Here is a 21549-nt window from a genome sequence, read left to right as displayed (position 1 = left end):
CATTTTTTTCACAACTTAAAGAAGAAACATTTAATAATTGTTTCCAAAATTAGGGGAATTCGTAACAATCCTATATTGTTTGAAAAAGGTTTCTTAAGATGTGGGCACAAATAAATTATTGCTTTTTGTTATAAAATGAAAACAAATAAAGATCTCAGTGACCTTTTAGTACGTTTAACAGTTTCCTTAATATTTAAGAGGCGGACACATTTGAAAAAAAGGTGGAGCTTCAGCCATGGAATAATATAAAAATGAATATGTTAAACCATGGCTGAAACTCCGTCTTTTTTCCTTTGGATTCTAGTTGAGTTGCATATTTATTTAGCAAAGTATGGTACAACATCAATTTGCATATAATATACCATGGTTTTTCCCTCATTACACTTTTTAAGCAAATTATTTCATCAAAACATCAAAGGAAAAAATCCAATTTATATTACAATTAGAAGTACACAAACAAAAAGATATTTCTTCGAGATCTCCAATCAGCATTACACCTGAACATTTCTATTTTTTCTTAAATTGCTTTCCAGAAATTACTGAAGACCTCAACTGCACATATAAGCTGGTAAGGGTTTTTACAATGTATTGGCTAAGTTATCGAATGTAGGACAGAAAGTCACAGGACAAAAAGTCACAGACAAAAAGTCACGGACAAAAAGTCACAGGACAAAAAGTCACAATTCATTTTTTCTGATTATTTTCTTTGAATAACAAATGCTTATTTTAAAAAAAACATTTTTGCATTTTTCTTGAAGTATTGTATATTACCCAATTTTGTAAGCAAAATTTATAAAAAAAATATAAAAGATGATCAAATAATTGTTAAGAAAACAAAATGTCAAAGTAGATTGGCACTTAAATGGCTTCATAGTGCCAAGAAATATGTCTTTTGCATGATTAAAATAAAATAAATCTTCATTTTTCAAGTAAAATGATAAATTTCATTAACTTTAATATGAATATATGTATTAAAAAGTAATTATTTAAAGATGTTTCTCTGAAATATTCCAACAATTGTAAAAAAAACTGTTTGTGACTTTTTGTCCTGTGACTTTTTGTCCTATCACATTTGTGACTTTATGTCCTGTGACTTTTTGTCCTGTGACTTTCTGTCCGTTTACCAAGTTATCAACATTGAAAAACCCGTCTCATATGGTTTATGTATTGCAACTCATATGATACCTTCTTCTGTTATGATAAAAGAAATCTACTTACTGAAACTGATATTCCCCGACGGTGAACTAAAGTGATTAAACTGCTACATGGACAGTTTGTTGACAACCTTGCCATCTTGGATTGTATAATAACATCACGCAATCGGTCTAGTTCTTTGCTTAAATCGGCATATATTTTAGACAAAATGTCAATTTATGTGTTAGACTGTATCAGATACAGAAAGAAATTCGTGATATATTGATTTATTGCTTTTTCTACGAATACAAAATATTTGGTTTCTTTTGAATTCATGATTTTGTTTTTAACTTAGCCATATAAAGGGAGACAATTGTTTTATAAATCTTTTTTTGTAAAATAATGCTTATGAAATGTCTGTTTTATTCTTATTTTATAAAAGCTCACTATAGAACCTACATGTATCTTCTCATACTTCATTTGAAAATTCAATATATTTAAATAAGGCGAATTTGAATAACTTATAGCTTGAAAAATAGCACAGTGTCAGACACATACTTTTTATCATATTTCTGGGAAAAAGCATGGTAAAATCTACATGTTGACAAAGTATAAGAACAATCGATTAAGTAAATACCAGTGATGATCTACATTTACAACAGTTACTAGTGCCTTTAAAGATATTTTGCTTCAAATCACCAAGAATCATACATACATACATACATGTAAGAGAATTGACTTTAAATAATTCTTATAAAGCAGCAATAAATTACCTTTTCTAGATATAATAGATATAGGAAGATGTGGTGTGAGTGCCAATGAGACAACTCTCCATCCAAATAACAATTTAAAAATTAAACCATTATAGGTTAAAGTACGGCCTTCAACACGGAGCCTAGGCTCACACCGAACAACAAGCTATAAAGGGCCCCAAAATTACTAGTGTATAAATTTACCAGGAAATTCTTTAAAATAATTCTCGACAAATGACAAGAATTTTCGTTCCCTTCTAGTATTTTTTTTCCTTTTTGAATAGCAATGTTTCTTTGGTCCTGTCTCATGGCATGTTTATTTACAAACTCGTGCGCTATGCCCGTATCTGTAGTGACGTTGTAGAATTCAACAAACGTAATCTATGTATAATTGCTAAATGCTTATTGATTTTGGAGATTTCGTTATCAATAACTATTTAAAAAAAGTTTACAAAATTATTTCATAACTACACATATACATGTGGTTTTGGAAGTTTGTTTGTACGTGCATAGAAACCTTAGTACAAAAGGGATATCCCACTCTCATTTTAGAGTGATATTGTGTTTAGAGCCCATACATACATTTACGTAAAATGAGTTTTTCTCCGAAATAAATTAGGAATTTATTTCAAAACAACTAAAGACTTTAGCCATTTCAATTAATACAAAGTGTTTTTAGCTTTTAGATCCTTAATCCATATTGTGAAAGGTGAACTATTTTAGACTTGAATGCTGCAAGTTTGTTATTCTTTTTACCGGTGCGAACGTGGGTGAAGTAACTTATTTTACAACATTTATCTTTCAAGAATGAACTATTTTACTATTTTACTACGTAAACATATATAATTCCCCTGTATATATGTCCGGTAACTAGCCTTATAACTGTTTAAACGCAACTAAGAATACATACTACAAGCCATACGTGCAACTACAAAGTGATCCTGTAGAAGAAGAAGAAGAAGAAGAAGAAGAAGAAGAAGAAGAAGAAGAAGAAGAAGAAGAAGAAGAAGTGATGTTACAAAATTTTAGTGTTTCAGATAAGGGTGAAGGTTGGTATCTATTAAAATGTTTAAACCCGCTGCATTTGATGCCCCTTTCATAAGTCAGGAATATGATGTTCAGTGTTTGTTGTTTGTTGATGTTGTTCATAAGTGTTTCCCGTTTCTCGATTACCCCCTTTTTCATATATATTAGACCGTTGTTGTTCGGTGTGAACCAAGGCTCCGTGTTGACCGTACTTTTAACTATAATGGTTTATATATACGAAATATGTAAACCATCTGCTGTTGTCTGTTCTATGGTCGAGTTGTTGTCTCTTTGACACATTCCCCACTTCCATTCTCAATGTATCGCTTCACAATTATACATCGTTAGTCCTATTGTACAGTGTACTTATATTTTGGCATTGCACACGCCGTGCTTTTCGACTGCTTAAACCGTGGAAACACCTTTTGTTTTTCTTCTGATTATTTTTGTTTTTATTCTGACGTCTGAGATGCTTTTTTGTCTTACAACATATCGAATGGATTTTTTGCCACTGATGTTGTACAGTAATGGGGGTTTCAAAACTCACCCTGTGTGACCAAACACTTATTCTTATAGGAGTTATCTCTCTGTGCCCTCTTTTTCTTGTTGACTGGAGTGATCGGAAGACATCTTATGGGAGTTTTTTTTTTTTAATTTTAAGATAGGCGATATATGTTGGATCAATTCATACGTTATAAGTCGGAGAGGCCTACAGTCTTTTGATATAAAGTCCTTGGCCCATTTAAGGAAAATTGAGGTCGATGTCAAAGGTCAAGGTCATGTTATAAATTTTGAATTTTGCTTGTTATCGTTATTCAAAAGAAACTGTTACAGTAAATGATATGATGTGTTTGCCAAATAACTGTTTACAACAAGGCGTAACTTCAACCTATTCAAGTCGAGTTTTGATTAACCCTTATAGGAGTTTTCTCCCCTTATGTATTTGAAATCAGTATTTCTCCACAACTATACAAGTGATTGACCTGGGGTCTTTTGATTTGAGCTCACTGACCTATGACCTCAAAATTGATGTCAAGGTCAAAGGTGACCGGCACCGGCAAAATAGTAAATTTGTTATTTAGCCGGCTCCGCTTAAATTATATTTTTCTATTTAAAAACTTTTGTTACTGTTGATCATATAAACACTTTAAAAACTTCTTATCTATTTTTTTTTTAACTGTGTACACATCGAAAATTTGACTAAAATAAAAATATGATGAATCTATTATGAATAGAAGTGAAGTTATAAGATAAAGGAGTAGGTCCGGTAAGGACCGATTTTGGCCTCAAATTTAAATTTCATCTGACGAAGGATTTTGACCACTTTTTAAACACTTAAGTGTCTATTTCATATGATTAAATTAATTTATGTGAAAGATTTTAACTTATTTAGTTATTAAAAACGATCCGATTCAAGCTCAAAAATGACAAATCTAACAAATATGCAAAAAAATGTCACTTTTCAGATGGTTTTTGTCAAAAACGAAAGTGGCCGCATCCGTGTTCATCCTCAATCTTTATATATGTTATGTATTATACTTTTAAAATACAACTTCCATTTCAATATTTTGGATGAACACGAATGCGGCCACTTTCGTTTTACCCGGAAACCGTCTAAAATTTAACTAAAATGCTGGAATTGTGAAGATTTCAGTAATTTAGCATGACTTAATAGTGTTAGTACCCAATATATGTGCATTGCATTGTCAAAAACAGTCCATTTTTATGTAGAAGAACCATTCTACTATACAATAAATAACTAAAAGTTTACATTTGAACAATTTTTTAAAACTGCTATATTTTGGGGCCAAAAAGGGGTCTTACTGAACCTACTCCAAAGTTTAAAATTGAAATACAAATATGATAATAGTCACTTTGTAGCTATACTTCATTCCGGAAACTAGTATACTATTTTCATTTACGGAACCAACATTGTGATTGTGTTGCCGACACAATCGCAGAATGGTCTTTCAGTGCCAATAGAAAACTTGAGAAATACAATTATAATCAAGCGATTATCTGGCTTGGTCTTTTAAACAAAAACCGTGAAAAAATAAAAATGTCATCAGACACATTTTTTTCAGTATTAGAAGGAAATGTTCCTTGATTTTTAGAATTATTTTGAGAATGAAAAGGTGAAAAAAAAAACTTAAACATAGAGAAATGTAATTGCATTTATTCATGTATAAATTTTCTCATTTTGAAAAATAGCATGTAAGTTGCACAGACGCTGCTCCTTATTATCCAATCTAGCTCAACCCAATACACATTAGAACAATAGATATAGGAAGATGTGGTGTGAGTGTTTTTCTCAAATTATTTTTTTTCTTCAAATTATTATATGATTTTTATGAGGTAAGTTCCAGGAAATTGCGAGAATGCAGAATTTTTCACTATTAACACCAGACCTTCCAGGGGCCTTGAGGGGCCCCAAGACCCCTCGCAATATATGACTTACCCTATCTACATGTGCTAATTTGCCGGTGCCGATCAAATAGCCACTGCCTTAGATAACTTGTTCCACGTACATTTGTCTAGGAAAACCCTCAATAATGATTATTTAAAACAGGCAATTTCCCCAGTTTCTATTTTTTTATGTGTTTAAGTCAAGTTACAGACTTAAAAGTTGTTGTTTAGAAAACATTCATTTGGCCAGAGACATATATACACATATGTGTATATATGTCTCTTATTTGGCCAACTGGTGCAAATTTGAGATAACTGATGGTAAATTTCAGAACGTGAATTTGAAGGAAACATTTTCATAGTTCGTTTTATTTATCGATCTGAAATATGAAACAACCCAAAAGCACACTTTCTGATGACGATTTACTCACTACACATTGGATATTGCACGTTGTCGAGAAAGTTTCTCATGATTTTGCAATAATCTTGTTTTTAAAACCGAAGATTTGAATTTTTGATATTACTGATATGGCTGTCCGTGCTCAGTTTGAGGGAAATAATGAAATTGGTGTGTTCAGTAAACTGACAAATGCATATTGCCTTACTGCAATAGGTGGTTCTGAAAACTTTTACAGGTGAGGTTTTTGGTTATATTATAAATCGAAAAATTAACTTTTCTTAACAAGAACATCACTCTGTTGTCTGCTGAGTCTAATTGGATCTGTTTCAATAAAATAACATCAATACACAACTTTGATTTTTATTTTGTCTACAAATTTATTGCTGTTATTGTTTAATATAGATATAAATATCTGTGAAACTTTGTTCTATTTTTTGGGGTTTGTGTTACAAGTCTTTAGTTTTCTATGTTGTGGGATTTTTTATGCGTATTATTGTTTTTCTATTGGTCTTTTTCTTTTTTAGCGTTGTCCTTTTACATGTATTTTCAACATTTTAGTTTAAATGTCCCTCTGGTATCTTTTGACTCTCTTTTATACACTACATTGTAAGCTTATTACCTGATAACACTGATCAAGTTAAAATCTTTGTGGCATGATACGACCGCGCATCACTTTTACCATTTATAGTTTTCAACCCTTTACAATTGGAAAAATTGCTGATTTATATTTTTGTTTCTGTTCTCTAATTGAAGTTTGCTTCAACCAAATGTTATGAAAATTAAACACAATGCTTATATTACCTTAAAAAAAATCAGGTACAAGTTTTGGTAGCATAACTTTAACCATTCTTTAGTAATTGCCAGTTATAGTTTCAAATGCAAGCTAAGGCATCAACTTTGTCGATTCTGAATTTTATTTTATATATTTCTTCATTAGTGATCTGGAAGGTTTTTTTCACTATGGGCCCAGGGCCCCTCAAAAACAAATTCAATGGGCCATTTAAAAAAATAATGGGCCATGTTGTCAAATGAGTGGGCCATTTGAATTGACTTCTGTAAAAAAATAAAAAGTATCATTATTTTCTCATGTTTTGGAAAAGAGGTGTAGGTACAAGTTTACCTTTATGATTTTAAATAATATTGTTCCTGTGATTCTGTAATTTCAATGAATATACAATAACTTCTTCCAAAAAGATAAACCTTTATTTACAATGTATAAACTGTTACTGTTGCCTTGGCTTGTTCATGTTCATGGTTTTTTTTAACATTAAATTTGGGTCTTCGTCGATACCATACTCATTCCAGACGTTCCGTATTAGAGGACATTTCAGGAACATCCTCTGCACTTCTTGTATTATTATTATTACTTCATCAAGATGACAAGAATAACAGTAGAGAGTACCATTTATTGATAGAACAAAACAATAAATCGCTGAAGTCATGTTTACAAAATGTCAAAACGAGCCAAAGACCAAAAAATGACAAGGACAGTTAAGCGCCTTTTATGGAGACAAAAACTTTATTCATAAAAAGGCTTCAGGGGTTTTCAATCGAAAAAATAGCAAGCTAAACTAAATTGAAAGATTATTATTAGAGTTAAATCTCGTCTGTAATAGCCAAATTTCACAACTGTTAAGTTGTTTATAAAAAATTATATCATGAATGATGGTTAATTGCGTTTTTTGGGTTATCAGTTAAACCGCATGGTTCTATTATTACCATAGGAAAACACCCGAGACGTTAAACCGCATGGTTCTATTACCAAAGGAAAACACCCGAGACGTCCTAAAAATATATGGGTGCTCCTATGATTGGAGGAACATTATACAGTTGTGTACACACACATGGCGGCACGGAACACGATCGGAAAACTATTTGACAATATCTAAAAAACGTTTCGAAACGATGTGAAAAATATCGTGCGCCACATGGGCGCTTACATTTGTCACTCTATGCGCCATTTCTGGTGAATATGCGCTACAGGCGCAGGGCGCACGTCCTTCCCGATCACTGCTTCATGTTCTTGGGAAACAATCTCAATGTAATGAATGTGCAGCCAAATTTGGCTCTTTGTCTGTCTTTGCATGCTTTGAGATGTTTGATATTAAATAAAAATAATTTTTACATTTCATTTATTTCAAAATTTATTTTTCAGTGTGTTTGAAGGTGAATTATCAGAAACTATACCTGTAGTACATGTCAGTCTTGCAGGATGCAGAATTATTGGAAGGATGTGTGTAGGTATGTAGGATCTTAACTATAATGAAAATTAAGTGCAGATCTTAAACATAATTTAATTATACCCGTTATTTTGTTACAACTTTTGAAGAGATGTTAAATTGATACCATATCAAATGTACATGCAAGCATTGCATATACACAACATACTTTTGCTGCATTTCTTGAACATGTACATGTAAATCATTTTGAAAAGGTATCACAATTAAGATTGTCAACTTGGTAAAGGAGTAGGTCCAGTAAGACCTCTGTTTGGCCCCAAAATATGGCAGTTTTACAAAATTGTTAAAATGTAAACTTTTTCTTAGTAATTGGTTAGTAGAATGGTTCTGCTACATAAATATGGGCTGTTTTTGACATTACAATGCACATATATTGGGTACTAGCACCATGAAGTCGTGCTAAATTACTGAAATCTTCACAATTCCAGCATTTTAGTTAAGTTTTAGACGGTTTCCGGGTAAAACGAAAGTGGCTGCATCCGTGTTCATCCAAAATATTGAAATGGAAGTTGTACTTAATGATAAAACATAACATATGTAAAGATTGAGGATGAACACGGATGCGTCCACTTTCGTTTTTGACAAAAACCATCTGAAAAGTGACATTTTTTCGCATATTTGGTAGACTTTTCATATTTAAGCTTGAATCGGATAGTTTTTAATGACTAAATAAGTTAAAATCTTGCACATAAATTAATTGAATAATATAAAATAGACACTTAAGTGTTTAAAAAGTGGTCAAAATCTTTCGTCAGATGAAACTGGAATTTGAGGCCGAAATCGGTCCTTACCGGACCTACTCCTTTATCAAAATTGCAATGTCAAGTATTGCTTTGTGTGAACAAAGTTATTTAGACGAGATTTATATTACCCTCAAAATCCAAGGGAACTTATAAATATTACCTCCCCTGGAGGTTACATGATAAATCCAGATCATTGACTTGATAGATGATAAATTTTTCACTTCTCCTTTTTAGCTCACCTGGCATAGCCATGTGAGGTTATGCCATCACTTGGCGTCCGTCCTCGTCTGTCGTCCTGGTAAACATTTCAAGAATCTTCTTCTCTGAAACTACTAGGCCAAATACTTCCAAACTTTAACTGAATGTTCCTTAGGGTATCTAGTTTATAAATTGTATCCGAAGTTTTGATCTATCAACAAACATGGTCGCCATGGCTAAAAATAGAACATAGGGGTCAAATGCAGTTTTTGGCTTATATCTCAAAAACGAAAGCATTTAGAGCAAATCTGACATGGGATAAAAATGTTCATTAGGTCAAGATCTATCAGCCCTAAAAATTTTAGATGAATCAAGCAACCCATTGTTGGGTTGCTGCCACTTAATTGGTAATTTTAAGAAAATTTTGCAGTTTTTGGTCATTATCTTGAATATTATTATAGATAAAGTTAAACTGTAAACAGCAAAAATGATCAGCAAAGTAAGATCTACAAATAAGTTAATATGACTAAAATTGTCAATTGACACCTTAAGGGGTTATTGTCCTTTAATGACAATTTTTCACAATTTGTTCATCATATTTAAAAAATCTTCTCCTCTAAAACTACTCAACCAAACTTCAACTGAATAATCAGTAGGGTGTATAAAATAAAGTCTGTGTTTTATATTTAATTTCGTCAAAAAACATGGCTGCCATGGCTAAAAATAGAACACAGATTTAAATGCAGTTTTTGGCTTATATCTCAAAAACTCCAGCATTTAGAGCAAATAAGACAAGAAGTTAAAGTATTTATTAGGTCAAGGTCTACCTGTCCTGAAATTTTCAGCCGAATCGGGTTACTGGTTTTGCAGGTATAATGCCCCTGAATTGATGATTTTAAAGAAATGTTGCATTTTTTTGTTATTATCTTGAATATTATTATAGATACTGTTTATAGCAAAAATGTTCAGCAAAGTAAGATCTACAAATAAGTCAATTTGACCAAAATTGTCAAATGACCCCTTAAGGAGTTATTGCCCTTTAAAGACTGTTTTCACAATTTGTTCATCATGTTGACTTACTTTAAAAAATCTTCTCCTTTGAAACTGCTGTATCAATTTCAGCCAAACTTAGGCTAAATGAGTTTCAGAGTATCTAGTATAAATTCTATATTTTATTTCCTTGTATGTCAAGAAACATAGCTCCTGTGGCTAAAATAGAACATAGGAGAAAATGATTTTTTTTTTCTGCTTTTGAAGAAAATAGGACGATTCAAAGAACATTTAAATAAATTGAAAAGCCTAAATAATCATTGATGAGAAATTTAACCAAAAAAATTAAGGTGAGCGATTCAGGCTCTTGAGAGCCTCTTGTTCTGGTATAAATTTATTTTCTTTAAAGTCATAAGAAACCTCAAGTCAAAAAAAATTAATGCATATGTTTTTTATAACTCAATGGATAGTTTTCATTATAAAACTTATGTACATATACTTTTTTCTGAAGAAAATTCTTTAATTTATTCATATTTAGAAGAAGTTTACTTTATTTGAATTGCTTCCTTCCAGCAAGCAATTCCCCCCACATATTTTCTGTATGCATGGCGACCTCAGTGTGACCCATCTCGTAAAAATCCAGTGACGACAATACGCATGGATGTCCTTAAAATAAACTATTATCTGTATTTACATTTTAAACACGTGCTCAATTGCCATGCTTTTTTGTTTATTTTTCGTCAATTGTTGACAAACAGGTGACAATCGTTTAACTTCGGCTTCAAAACACGAACTTTAATTACCTGCCATATTTTCACAACAACACTGACCGATTGAAAAAAAAATTGACGATTATACAAAATTTACACGAAAAAAATGATAAATTCGAGTACAGAAGACTAAGTTTATGATGTTTGTATGTGTTGGTTCAAGAATTGGAGGAATATTATTTTTCACCGGTCACTCGTTTCTTATGACTTTAAGGAATAACTAAATTTTTTTTCTGTCTATGAAGAAATTACCTAAAAAATGTGGGGCACACTGAATAACCCATGAGAGGATATTACAGTTATTTCTTATTATTTAATTCTAAACTCCATTTTACACTGTAGTAAACCATGAAAAAACAGTGATGTAGTCACGGTCACATGACTAAATTATGTCCATCAGCTGATAAACAAAAGGACCTCAGCCAATCAGAAGACGTGTTACATCCAAAATTAAATTATTTATTTTTTAACCAGGAAACAGAAATGGTTTACTTGTTCCAAACACAACAACAGATCAAGAATTACAGCATATAAGAAATTCTCTTCCTGACACTGTTAAAATACAGAGAGTTGAGGAACGTTTATCTGCCCTTGGTAATGTTATCACATGTAACGATTATGTTGCCTTGGTACATCCAGATTTAGATAGGGTAAGTAAATGAAATATTAGATTTACTGTCTTTAATGAAATGTTGCATGCATTATCCTATGACGTAAAGCTTAAGATATCAATCTTATTATATGCTGTGTGTAAATTTTTTTTTCCATATTCCAGCATTATCATGGTTAACTTTTGAAGCCAAAAGCCTGGCACTCAATTTGAGGAATTTTTAATATAGATTCCTTTGCCATGTAACAGACATTCTAACAGGCCTCATTTAAATTTATCAAGAAACCTGTTTTATTAACAAGAAAACAATTTAATAACTAGTATGCCACTGATTTTAGAAAACTTGCCAAAAGTCAAGGAAAACTAACAGCTTTATGACCCACAAAGATGAAAACTTCTACATGTATCTATTGTTTGGTAAATACATATATGATCTTAATAAATATAAAACATTATATATTATTATTACAGGAAACGGAAGAAATAATCTCTGATGTGTTGAAAGTAGAAGTGTTCAGACAAACAGTTGCAGACAATGTTTTAGTAGGAAGTTATTGTGCAATCAGTAATCAAGGAGGATTGGTAATTAGATTTTAACATATTGTGAAAAATATAATTATGATCATTTTGGACTGCTTTGACTGCAATCATGGTGAATGAAAAAAAATTACTGTAAATTCAGAAATTATTGTGTGCATTTATTTTTGCGATTTTGTCATTTTACACTTAAATGTGATTTTAATTATTACGATTTTGAGAAAAATTCTGTTTAATTTATATAAAACATTTAAAAATGTGAGTTTAAATTATTGTGTTTACAACTATGTCACATTTTTCGCAATGATAAAAAACTTGCAATAACTTCTAAATTTACAGAAGTCATGGTAGTTAAGATATAATGGCAACAGTCAAAATGATAATCAAAATTGACAGCCACACTTCAAATGGTCTGCAATATTACATGATACAGTCAGTTCAAAAAGGTTAATAAAAATGACATTAGTAATGCCAGTAAATTTAAAGTTGGATTTTTAGAATTGTATAGGTTGAATTGGTGAATTATGATGCATCGAAATATGAAGCTGGTCCCGTCAAAGGTGTAAACTAAACATTGATACAGAAATTTTGACATTTTTCCATTTACACATGTACACAACAGAACAGACAAAAATGTTGTACAAATTATATTTAGTCCTTGAATAGAATGGTAGGTAATAAACAGGGACTAAATTGGGGAATTCCAAGCTGGGAGGCCTAGCCTCACGGTCATAAAACATTCGAGCATGATTTTTGTACTCCGACTCAAAAATCAACCAATCAAATTGCTGGATTTCATGTTTCGAGCATGATTTTTGTGCTCAGGGCACTGAGCAATGTTTTATGCCTTCAAGGCCAGACCAGGCCTTGCGGTCATTAAACTTTTGAGTCAGTTTTTTGTACTCAGACTCCAAAATGAACCAATCAACATTCTGGATTTCATGTTTCGAGCATGATTTTTGTGCTCCAAGCACTGAGCAAAGTATCAAGTATGACTTCAAGGCCAGATATTTTATAATTAGCTTCTATATGTTCAACAGAAATTTAACTGAAAGTTTAGGAGCCCAGCTCAAAATCTGGGAGCCATAGGCGACTGTGGCCCCTTTAAGCTTTGTCCCTGAATAAATACATACAGTACAGGTAGGGACTTATTTTTATGGAAGCCTTAATCCGTCTAGATGTCAGACTGGTCGGACAGTTGTCCCAGAGTAATAAACACCTGCTGTGCAATATCCAAGTGGAAGGTCGTAAATCAATCTGTACCAGCTTGATTAGAATTAAATTTTACCTGTACAGATATATTTGTATTTATGGAGAATAGATAAATGTAAAATATTGTTTTGTATTCAAAGAGAAAGAATTGAAATTAAAATTAAATATAAGAATTTAAATTAAAAATTAAATGTTTAGAATTAAAATTAAAATTAAATATCATGAATGTGGGATATTTTTTTTTATAATTTGAAAATGAAAATAAAGACGATTTTTAACAATATATTGTGTTGCCAATTATTATAATAGTTTTGTGCCAATAAACTATTTTGTATTTGTATTTGTAAACAGTAAATATTTCATCTCTTACTCAAAATAATAAGCCTAATAACAACCAAGACTGTTTTCAATCGAAGTTTAAATCAAATTGTTGAGACATCAATCCCGTAAATTATACGAGTTTTCATTGATGGTTATATTATTTCCCCCTTTTAACGTCCTGTTCCTGTTAATGTTATTATTAGAAACACAATTTTAAGTATAAGGCCAACATATCGTATTTATAAAATATGTATAGGCATTGTGAAGAAAGTTATTTTCCTTTTTGATACAACTTTCCCCGTCGGAGCCTCTACATCAATTCACACCTGTCAATCATTTCTCGCAAGTAAAACATTTTGGTCAGACAGATCACTCGTGCTTTCTATTTTAACATATTTCCCGTTAATCTCTTTGAAAGTCAAACAATTGGTTTCTTTAAATACAATATTTATAACGCCATGATCATATTTCGATTCCTATTTTTTATTTAACAAAAAATTGTTGACAATCGAGATATTGCCTTTCTATTTTCATGTCTCAGTCGACTCTTTTATGAAAATCGCCGGTGTTTTTATTATAAATATATTTTACGAATCGATACACGAAAATCAAAATGTAACCTTATATAGTTTATTGAATAAATGCACATTTATACCCCAATGGGGTTGAAGGCTAATCGTACTATTCATGATCAGCTGTCTTTACTTTTTCGTCGTACTTCTAGTCATTCTATAGCTCGCGCAGTCCGTAAGAATTTTTAAATCGATGTTGTCCGAAGTTTAAAGGAGTTCTCCAAAGTAGAATATTTAAATGGGAATCCGGGAAATGACTGATAAAAATAAAACAAAAAATAGTTAAAGAAGACTTAATCTTGTTTTGATTTTACATGTATGTAAATCGATTAAATTTCTATTCTGGTCAATCGATCAAGAGCCTCAAAACTAACGCACAATACTGTCAATCATTCCACATCAAATTTAATCATGAATGGATTTTCCCACGGTCGTTCAGTAAGGTCACCTGAGTTTACTGTTACGACATTTCCCGCCATATAAGAATCTCGTGCAGTGGACAAAATCGATCTTTAACATCTTTTATTAGCATTCAATAATATTGTGAGTGGAGTCAAGTTAAAGTTCAACCACGTGCACACGCTGTTGATCACTAACATGTGTATCATGGAATTATCTTTTCACGGCAAATTTTTCTTAACAAATTGCTGTTAAAAATATATAACATACAAGTTTCCTTTTTTACATGGATTGTGCGTAAATTAATATTACGCAATTAATTTAAGTTCGGGATTTCGGGATTAACACTTTCGGGATCTGGGAATTCTTTTTTTCGCGATGTCGGGATTTTGATTTATTTAAATTCGGGACCTTGGGACTTCGTGTTTTTAAGCCCGGGATTTCGAGATCCGAACCCTATTTACCCCCTACCCCCAAATGCAGATCAATTATATAAATTTAGCATAATGAACAGACACGGAAATCTTAAAATAAACTTATGTCCGGGAAGAATCAATATCTTCTTCTAGTGTTATTATTTGCGTTATATTTTATTGATACATCTCCAACTTTGAAGTTTCGGACAATAAATTGTTTACAGTAAAAAGTAAAAACTACAAAGAATCAGCAAGCTACTAAATAATATACAAGTATTGCTCACTGTAATTATTTTTTATATCTCGGAACTGACCCAACACAGACTGAATATTAAATACATATTATAGAAATATTTTGCATGTGGCCGCGTCAAACTAACCCTGGAGACAGCATTCTGCTAATGGATTTACGAGTAAAACAAAAATAACCGTAAGCTTCCAGAAATAGAATACATGTAAAAATATTTATGTTTGAAATTTTATGCAAAAAAATAAGAAACAGATACACAAAAAAACAAAAAATAAACAACAAAGAACATAGAACAAAAATAATTTTGAGGAACAAATTAGAACATAAATAGCAGTTGAAATATAAAAACCATAATTAAAAAAATAGGCTATTTTTATTAAGGCCAACCTTAAAAATATGTTTGTTTGCAGTTTTCCGACTGTACCTTCAGACTGAAGGGTCGGTAGGTAGGAAAAATATTTTATTTTATCAGCCAAAATACAGTTTAAACAAGCAGTTACACTAAACCAAGTTTCTTGTAAAGAAAAAAAAAACTATTTAAAACAACAAACACTGGACATGCTGAAAACCAACATCAAATGAACAGGCATTTTCAGATAAAAAACTTTTTAACCAAAACTGAAACTTTAACATAGTGTCATTATCCAATTTATGACATAAAATATGGTATAATTATTAAATACTGGAACACTTATAAACAAGGAATGTCATGACTAGAACTGTTTTAAAGAAATATATTCAGACAGGTATGCTTCTTGACTAAAATGTTTTCATGAGTAGAGTATTTTCATCAGAAAAAATGTATATATTATAGATTTATAAGACAATTATTAAAGAGTGTATTTTTAATAAAAAAAAAATCACCATTGAATCTTCCTCAATTGAAAAAAAGTATTAAGACAACCGACTGTTTTCATATTTCTAACAATATTTAATTATATGTGATAAGGTTATATTTTTGCCAGGCTTTTATGAAAACCAAAGAAATCTAAAGTTTGGGGTGAAATCCATAGCACCCCATTAAAAGTAAATGGTCTGAACTGAAATGTTTTTAATGCATAAAAAAAATTGGCAGCATAGCTCCTAAGGACATGTTTGAATTGAATTCACACAGGCCACACAGTTTTGGTATATTTAATAATGTAAGAAAGAGAATAATTGCAATGAGTGGGGCAGCCCCCCTTATCCTAAAGAAGCATACTCATTGCAATCGAAGATAGATTTAATATAGAGAGAGTATATTTTTTTTTCAAGCTAACCATTCATTTTCTCTACATCTTTGTGTAGTTAAGGTTGCTTCTTATTGATTTGGCATGATCTATATCCATTAACATTTCAAATGAGCCCTTCCTCCGTACAGGCGTGTTTACAGATATCCATGAAGATTTAAGTCACCGAGGAGTGGTTTCATCTTTGTCGTCTTCACAACGATTTGTAGAAAATAGGAGTGGTTTCATCTTTGTCGTCTTCACAACGATTTGTAGAAAATATGCCATACTTCAATCTGCTGTCGAATTATTTAACCACTGAAATTGGTTCCATAAAGTCAGGCTCCACAGATTCTGAACCCGATTTGTTTGAGACAGAATGGTTATTGTGTCAGTTATGAATATCCGCTGCATCATCGTCAATGATATCATCACACATCATTACATGTGCCTGAATCTGTATAAACAGTTTACTAATAAACTTTTTGTTTGGTATTTGTCTTAAAATTGACACGAGACGACAGCGTAAAGTACTCCTCCGTGACTTCATGGATACCTGTAAACAATTTCCATGTGCGTTATCATTAAATGGTCACATGAACGCTTGACGGGAAGCTAAGAAAAACCGAACTTGAAGTGCGTAATTGACCCAGATTTTAAATCATTTCCGGAAAGGACACAAAGTTCCGGATCGCTTCAATAGAGGTATTTAAAAAAAAATTCTTCAAATTTAAAGCAATAAAATTTTCATAGTCGGGAGGATTTTCAAGGGTCGGTCGGTTAACTGCAAACAAACAATATTTTAATTTAAGCCTAAAACAAAGTTTTCTCCAGTACTTCACCTGTAAAAATATTTTATGTCAAAAACGATGTAATCAATAAAGTGACTGAGAGGTTAAAATCACAGGTAACCTGATTCTGAAATCAGTGAACCGTAATTCTAGCAGCACGGATTAAGATGAAAGGACAAATATATTGCCAATCACACCTGGATTTGTTGATTAATGACCATACTACCTACCATAAAGATGTCCGATTATTCATATCCGACTAGACGGATTAAGACATCCATAAAAATAAGTCCCTACCCGTACTGTATACCATATATGCTTTTAAATGTTTTGCAATTAATTTGTTCTCAAAATAAATTGTAGGTACATCCCAAAACCACCATAGAAGATCAAGATGAATTATCATCATTATTACAAGTTCCACTAGTGGTAAGTTTTCATTAGTCTAGAAAAAAATATAATCCGTAGTAAAGTTATAAAAAGTAAAATTTTAAAACAGCTATAAAAAATAATCATGTATTACATGTATTACTCATGTATTAAAAGTTTAGAAAGTCATATACTTACTTACGGGTATTGAGGAATTAGTCGAAATAAAATATAATAGTCATATTTGAAGTTTCATATTTCAACGGAAGCAAACTGTACTTCCAGCATATGATTAAAACTCAAAGACAATTTAATACTAGTGGAAAACTACATTAAAACAACACAATAAATAAGAACATATTTAAATTTGAATTTGCACTAGAAGTGAAATTCAATGAAAATGACCATGGGAACACAACATTCATAAGAACACCACAACAACAAATAAGATACCAAATGGATAGTCAAACTCATAAGTCAAAAGCTAACTGACAAGGCTATGGCAAAAAAAACCCATAAAAAACCACAAACAAACAATAGTAAAATTGAGAATTGAAATGGGGAATGTTTCAAAGAAACAACAACCTAACCATTGAAAAGACAACAGCAGAAGGTCACCAACAGGTCTTCAATGTAGCAAGAAACTCCCGCACCCAGAGGCGTCTTTCGGCTGCCCCCTAAACAAATATATATACAAGTTTAGTGATAATGAAGTACACAGAACACAACATAGAAACATAAAGACTCATAAACACTAAACCCTAGTAAGCACATGGACTTTCATGAATGGAAAATACTACCATGGAAAGCTGTAATTCACCATAAATTTGAGTTCTCTTTGTATTTTAGGCAGGTACAGTAAACCGAGGCAGCGATGTGATAGCAGCAGGTCTGGTAGTCAATGACTGGATAGCATTCTGTGGACTTGATACAACCAGTACAGAATTATCAGTTGTAGAAAGTGTATTTAAACTTGGAGATAGACAACCTAGTTCAATCTCTACAGAAATGAGAGAAAGTTTAATTGATAGGTAAAGACTTACTACTTTAGATAATTCATTTATAAAATGCTACTTTTATTCCCATACCAGAAATACCTAATAAAAGAGGGACGAAAGATACCAAACTGTCCAGTATTACACAAAAAGTATTTTTGTACAGATATCAGAATAAGATATGGACATAATTTACAAGCATTATAAATGTTCTCACAGACTAAATATCTTGAAAACTATACCATACATAGAAAGCCAATGCTGACTTTTAAGTCTCCTATTAATATATAAAGCAGAAAATATCCCATTTAGCCATTTCACTGCCAGCATAAATGTTATCTAAAAAGAAATTGAAATATAGTTCACAACTTCCAACCATCTAAACACTTCTTCAATTGCAAGGGTCTGACATAGGTTGTGCTGCTGATTTTTCTGTGAAACTTTTAATCTTGAAGGGACTAAATTGACCCTTTTATATCACAAGCATATATTTTACCATTACATAAACAAATATCAGAAGCACAAAATTCACCATTACATATAAAAACAGAAGCATAAATTTTACCATTACATAAAAAAACTGAAATTAAATTTTACCATGACGTTTAGTGTAACTCATGTTTGATGTACTGTTAAGGTACTTGATTTGTGTATTAACACCATTTGTAGAAAACTCACTGGTTCATGGACAAAACAATGATTTGCTTTTACACTTTTAGTTTATGCATAACACATGTGACAAGTTGAACAAATCAATTGAACATAAGCATTTTTTTTGTTTATACACAAATCATAAGTTTGTCTCCATTGCATAGTAGAAAAATGTTAGCTATACAATTTTTTGTCACAACAGGAACAATTTGACACTTGAGTACCATACAGGATTTTGGAAAAGTTACAACATGTAGCTACAAAAGCATTTAATTAAATATCAGTCACAATTAAGTTTGGGAAATGTAAAATGATATATTGATATTTGTGGTTTTGATAAATCTCAAAATCAATTTTATGAAAGAATTTCCTATTATTCTTTAAAAATGCTTTTATGCCCCACCTACGATAGAAAGGGGCATTATGTTTTTTGGTCTGTTCATCCGTTCGTTCATTTGTCTGTCCAGTTTCAGGTTAAAGTTTTTGGTCAAGGTAGTTTTTGATGAAGTTGAAGTCCAATCAACCTGAAACTTAGTATATATGTTCCTTTTGATATGATCTTTCTAATTTTAATGTTAAATTAGAATTCTGACCCCAATTTCAGGGTTCACTGAACATAGAAAATGATGGTGCAAGTGAGGCATCCGTGTACTGGTGACACATTCTTTTTACCCTATAATAATGCAACATGGTTTTGTGTATTTCAGTATGACGTAAGGAAAACAAAGACATTACAAATGGATGAATGAAGAATACATGTGTGCAAGAAGATGTGATTGCTTAACCAGACCATAACTGAGAACCCATATATATAACCGGGCTAATTGGTGATGTGGCCGAGTAAAGTTCTCATCTGGAAAATTCTTTACACCTAACAGACTTATTCAAAACTGGGCCAGTAAAAAAACGGAAATCTTCAACATTGATAAACTTATTGTTTGAAATTAATACATGTGTATATTTTATTTTTCTCATAAACTGTTTAGCATCTTTATGCCCACCTACATTGATGGAATGGCATTATATTTTTAGGTCTATGGGTCTGTCAGTCTCCCCGTCCATCTAATATCAGATTAAAGTTTTGGTTAATAAAAATTGTGATCACATCAACATGAAACTTAGTACACATGTTCTTTATGATGAAAACTTTAATAATAATTCCCATTAGGGTTTTGTGCATTGCACATTATTTCAGGGGAAGTCGTTAGAAAAAACCACTTTGTATTCTATATTTTTAATGAAATAGAAAGTAAATTATTTTGATACTGTAATTTCAGAAATGATTGCGAGGTTTTATTATTGCAAAAAATGCGACAGAGTTGTAAACGCAATGATTTAAACTAACATTTTGAAATATGAATTGTACAGGATTTTTCTCAAAATAGTAAAAATTAAAATCGGGTTTAAGTCTTAAATGACAAAATCGCAATAATAATTGCAAGCAATAATTTCTAAATTTACAGTAAATGTTTTATAAGAAAAGCTAATTATGGAATTTATGAAGGCAGGAAGGATTGAGATCCACCAGTATAAATCATAGTGCTATAAATAAATAACTCCATCACTGATATTAATTTTTGTTTTGTTCAGAGGTATTTGCATTTTGAATACTCTAAACACATAGAAAATTGAAAGCTTTTATTCCTCATTGTACATATGAAAAGTTTGTAGAACATCTAGAATTTACTTTACCGGTAATATTATCCTTAAAACAGTTATTTCCAGAAATGATGTCATTAGCTTACAAAAAATAATGATGAAGCATTCTTATTTTAACAAGAAGGAAAGAAAATCTAGGAACAGATAAAAGAATTATGTAAAATTTAAAAGATTATTGATAAAACAAACATGTTATAATGTATATATGTCAAATTGTCACTTCAGAATGAAATAATTGCAAGTTTAATAATTTGATCATGTAAACCAATATGTGAAAGTGCCAATTACATTTATCATCATAATTTGTCATCTAGAATTTATTTTCTAAATACTGTACGAAAATAAATAACAAGATCTGTAAACTTTTGTCTGTTTGTTTGGCCTGTGACAAACGTAGTAGTAAGGAAGATTTATACTTTAGTGGCTACACAATGTTAGCTTATTATACGACCGCAAACATTGAAAATTTTTTGGTCATATATTGGTATCACGTTTGACGTCATTGTCCAAAGACATTTGGTTTTCACACTCTTACTTAAGTAAAAGTTAATAGAAATCTATGAAATTTAAATACAAGGTTTATGACTATAAATGGTTGGGATTGATTTTGGGTGTTTTGGTCCCAACAGTTTAGAAATAAGGGGCCAAAAAGGGCCCATATAAGCATTTTTCGTGGTTTTTGCACAATAACTTTAGCATAAGTTAATAGAGATCTATGAAATTTTAACACAAGGTTTATGACCACAAAAGAAAGGTTTGGATTGATTTTGAGAGTTTTTACCCCTACAAATTGGGGGCCAAAATGGTCTAAAATTAAACTTTGTTTGATTTCATCAAAAATTGAATAGTTGGGGTTCTTTGAAAGGCCAAATCTAACCGTGTATTCAGATTCTTGATTTT

At 31.4% G+C, this 21549-nt stretch overlaps 1 protein-coding gene across 1 annotated transcript; it reads left to right on the top strand.

The window, feature by feature from the left end:
- The first annotated feature begins 5722 nt into the window (after window positions 1–5722).
- Window positions 5723–21011, top strand: LOC134720983 (eukaryotic translation initiation factor 6). Its single transcript, XM_063583616.1, has 7 exons — window positions 5723–5953; window positions 7874–7959; window positions 11134–11309; window positions 11741–11851; window positions 17339–17404; window positions 18194–18375; window positions 19698–21011. The coding sequence occupies exons 1-7, from the start codon at window positions 5847–5849 to the stop codon at window positions 19705–19707; spliced, it is 738 nt and encodes a 245-aa protein (XP_063439686.1). The 5' UTR covers window positions 5723–5846; the 3' UTR covers window positions 19708–21011.
- Window positions 21012–21549: the final 538 nt, after the last annotated feature.

Source organism: Mytilus trossulus, chromosome 6 (genome assembly GCF_036588685.1).
Source record: "Mytilus trossulus isolate FHL-02 chromosome 6, PNRI_Mtr1.1.1.hap1, whole genome shotgun sequence".
In the NCBI taxonomy this organism is placed as follows: Eukaryota; Metazoa; Mollusca; class Bivalvia; order Mytilida; family Mytilidae; genus Mytilus; species Mytilus trossulus.
This window is presented reverse-complemented; position numbering and strand designations above follow the sequence as displayed.

Bases quoted from the DNA above. Each gene is read 5' to 3' on its own strand.
- LOC134720983 (XM_063583616.1), top strand. From the start codon at position 5,847: ATGGCTGTCCGTGCTCAGTTTGAGGGAAATAATGAAATTGGTGTGTTC. The intron at 7,960-11,133 runs GTATGTAGGATC...TTTTTTAACCAG, and splicing joins TATTGGAAGGATGTGTGTAG to GAAACAGAAATGGTTTACTT. The intron at 11,852-17,338 runs GTAATTAGATTT...AATAAATTGTAG, and splicing joins TCAGTAATCAAGGAGGATTG to GTACATCCCAAAACCACCAT.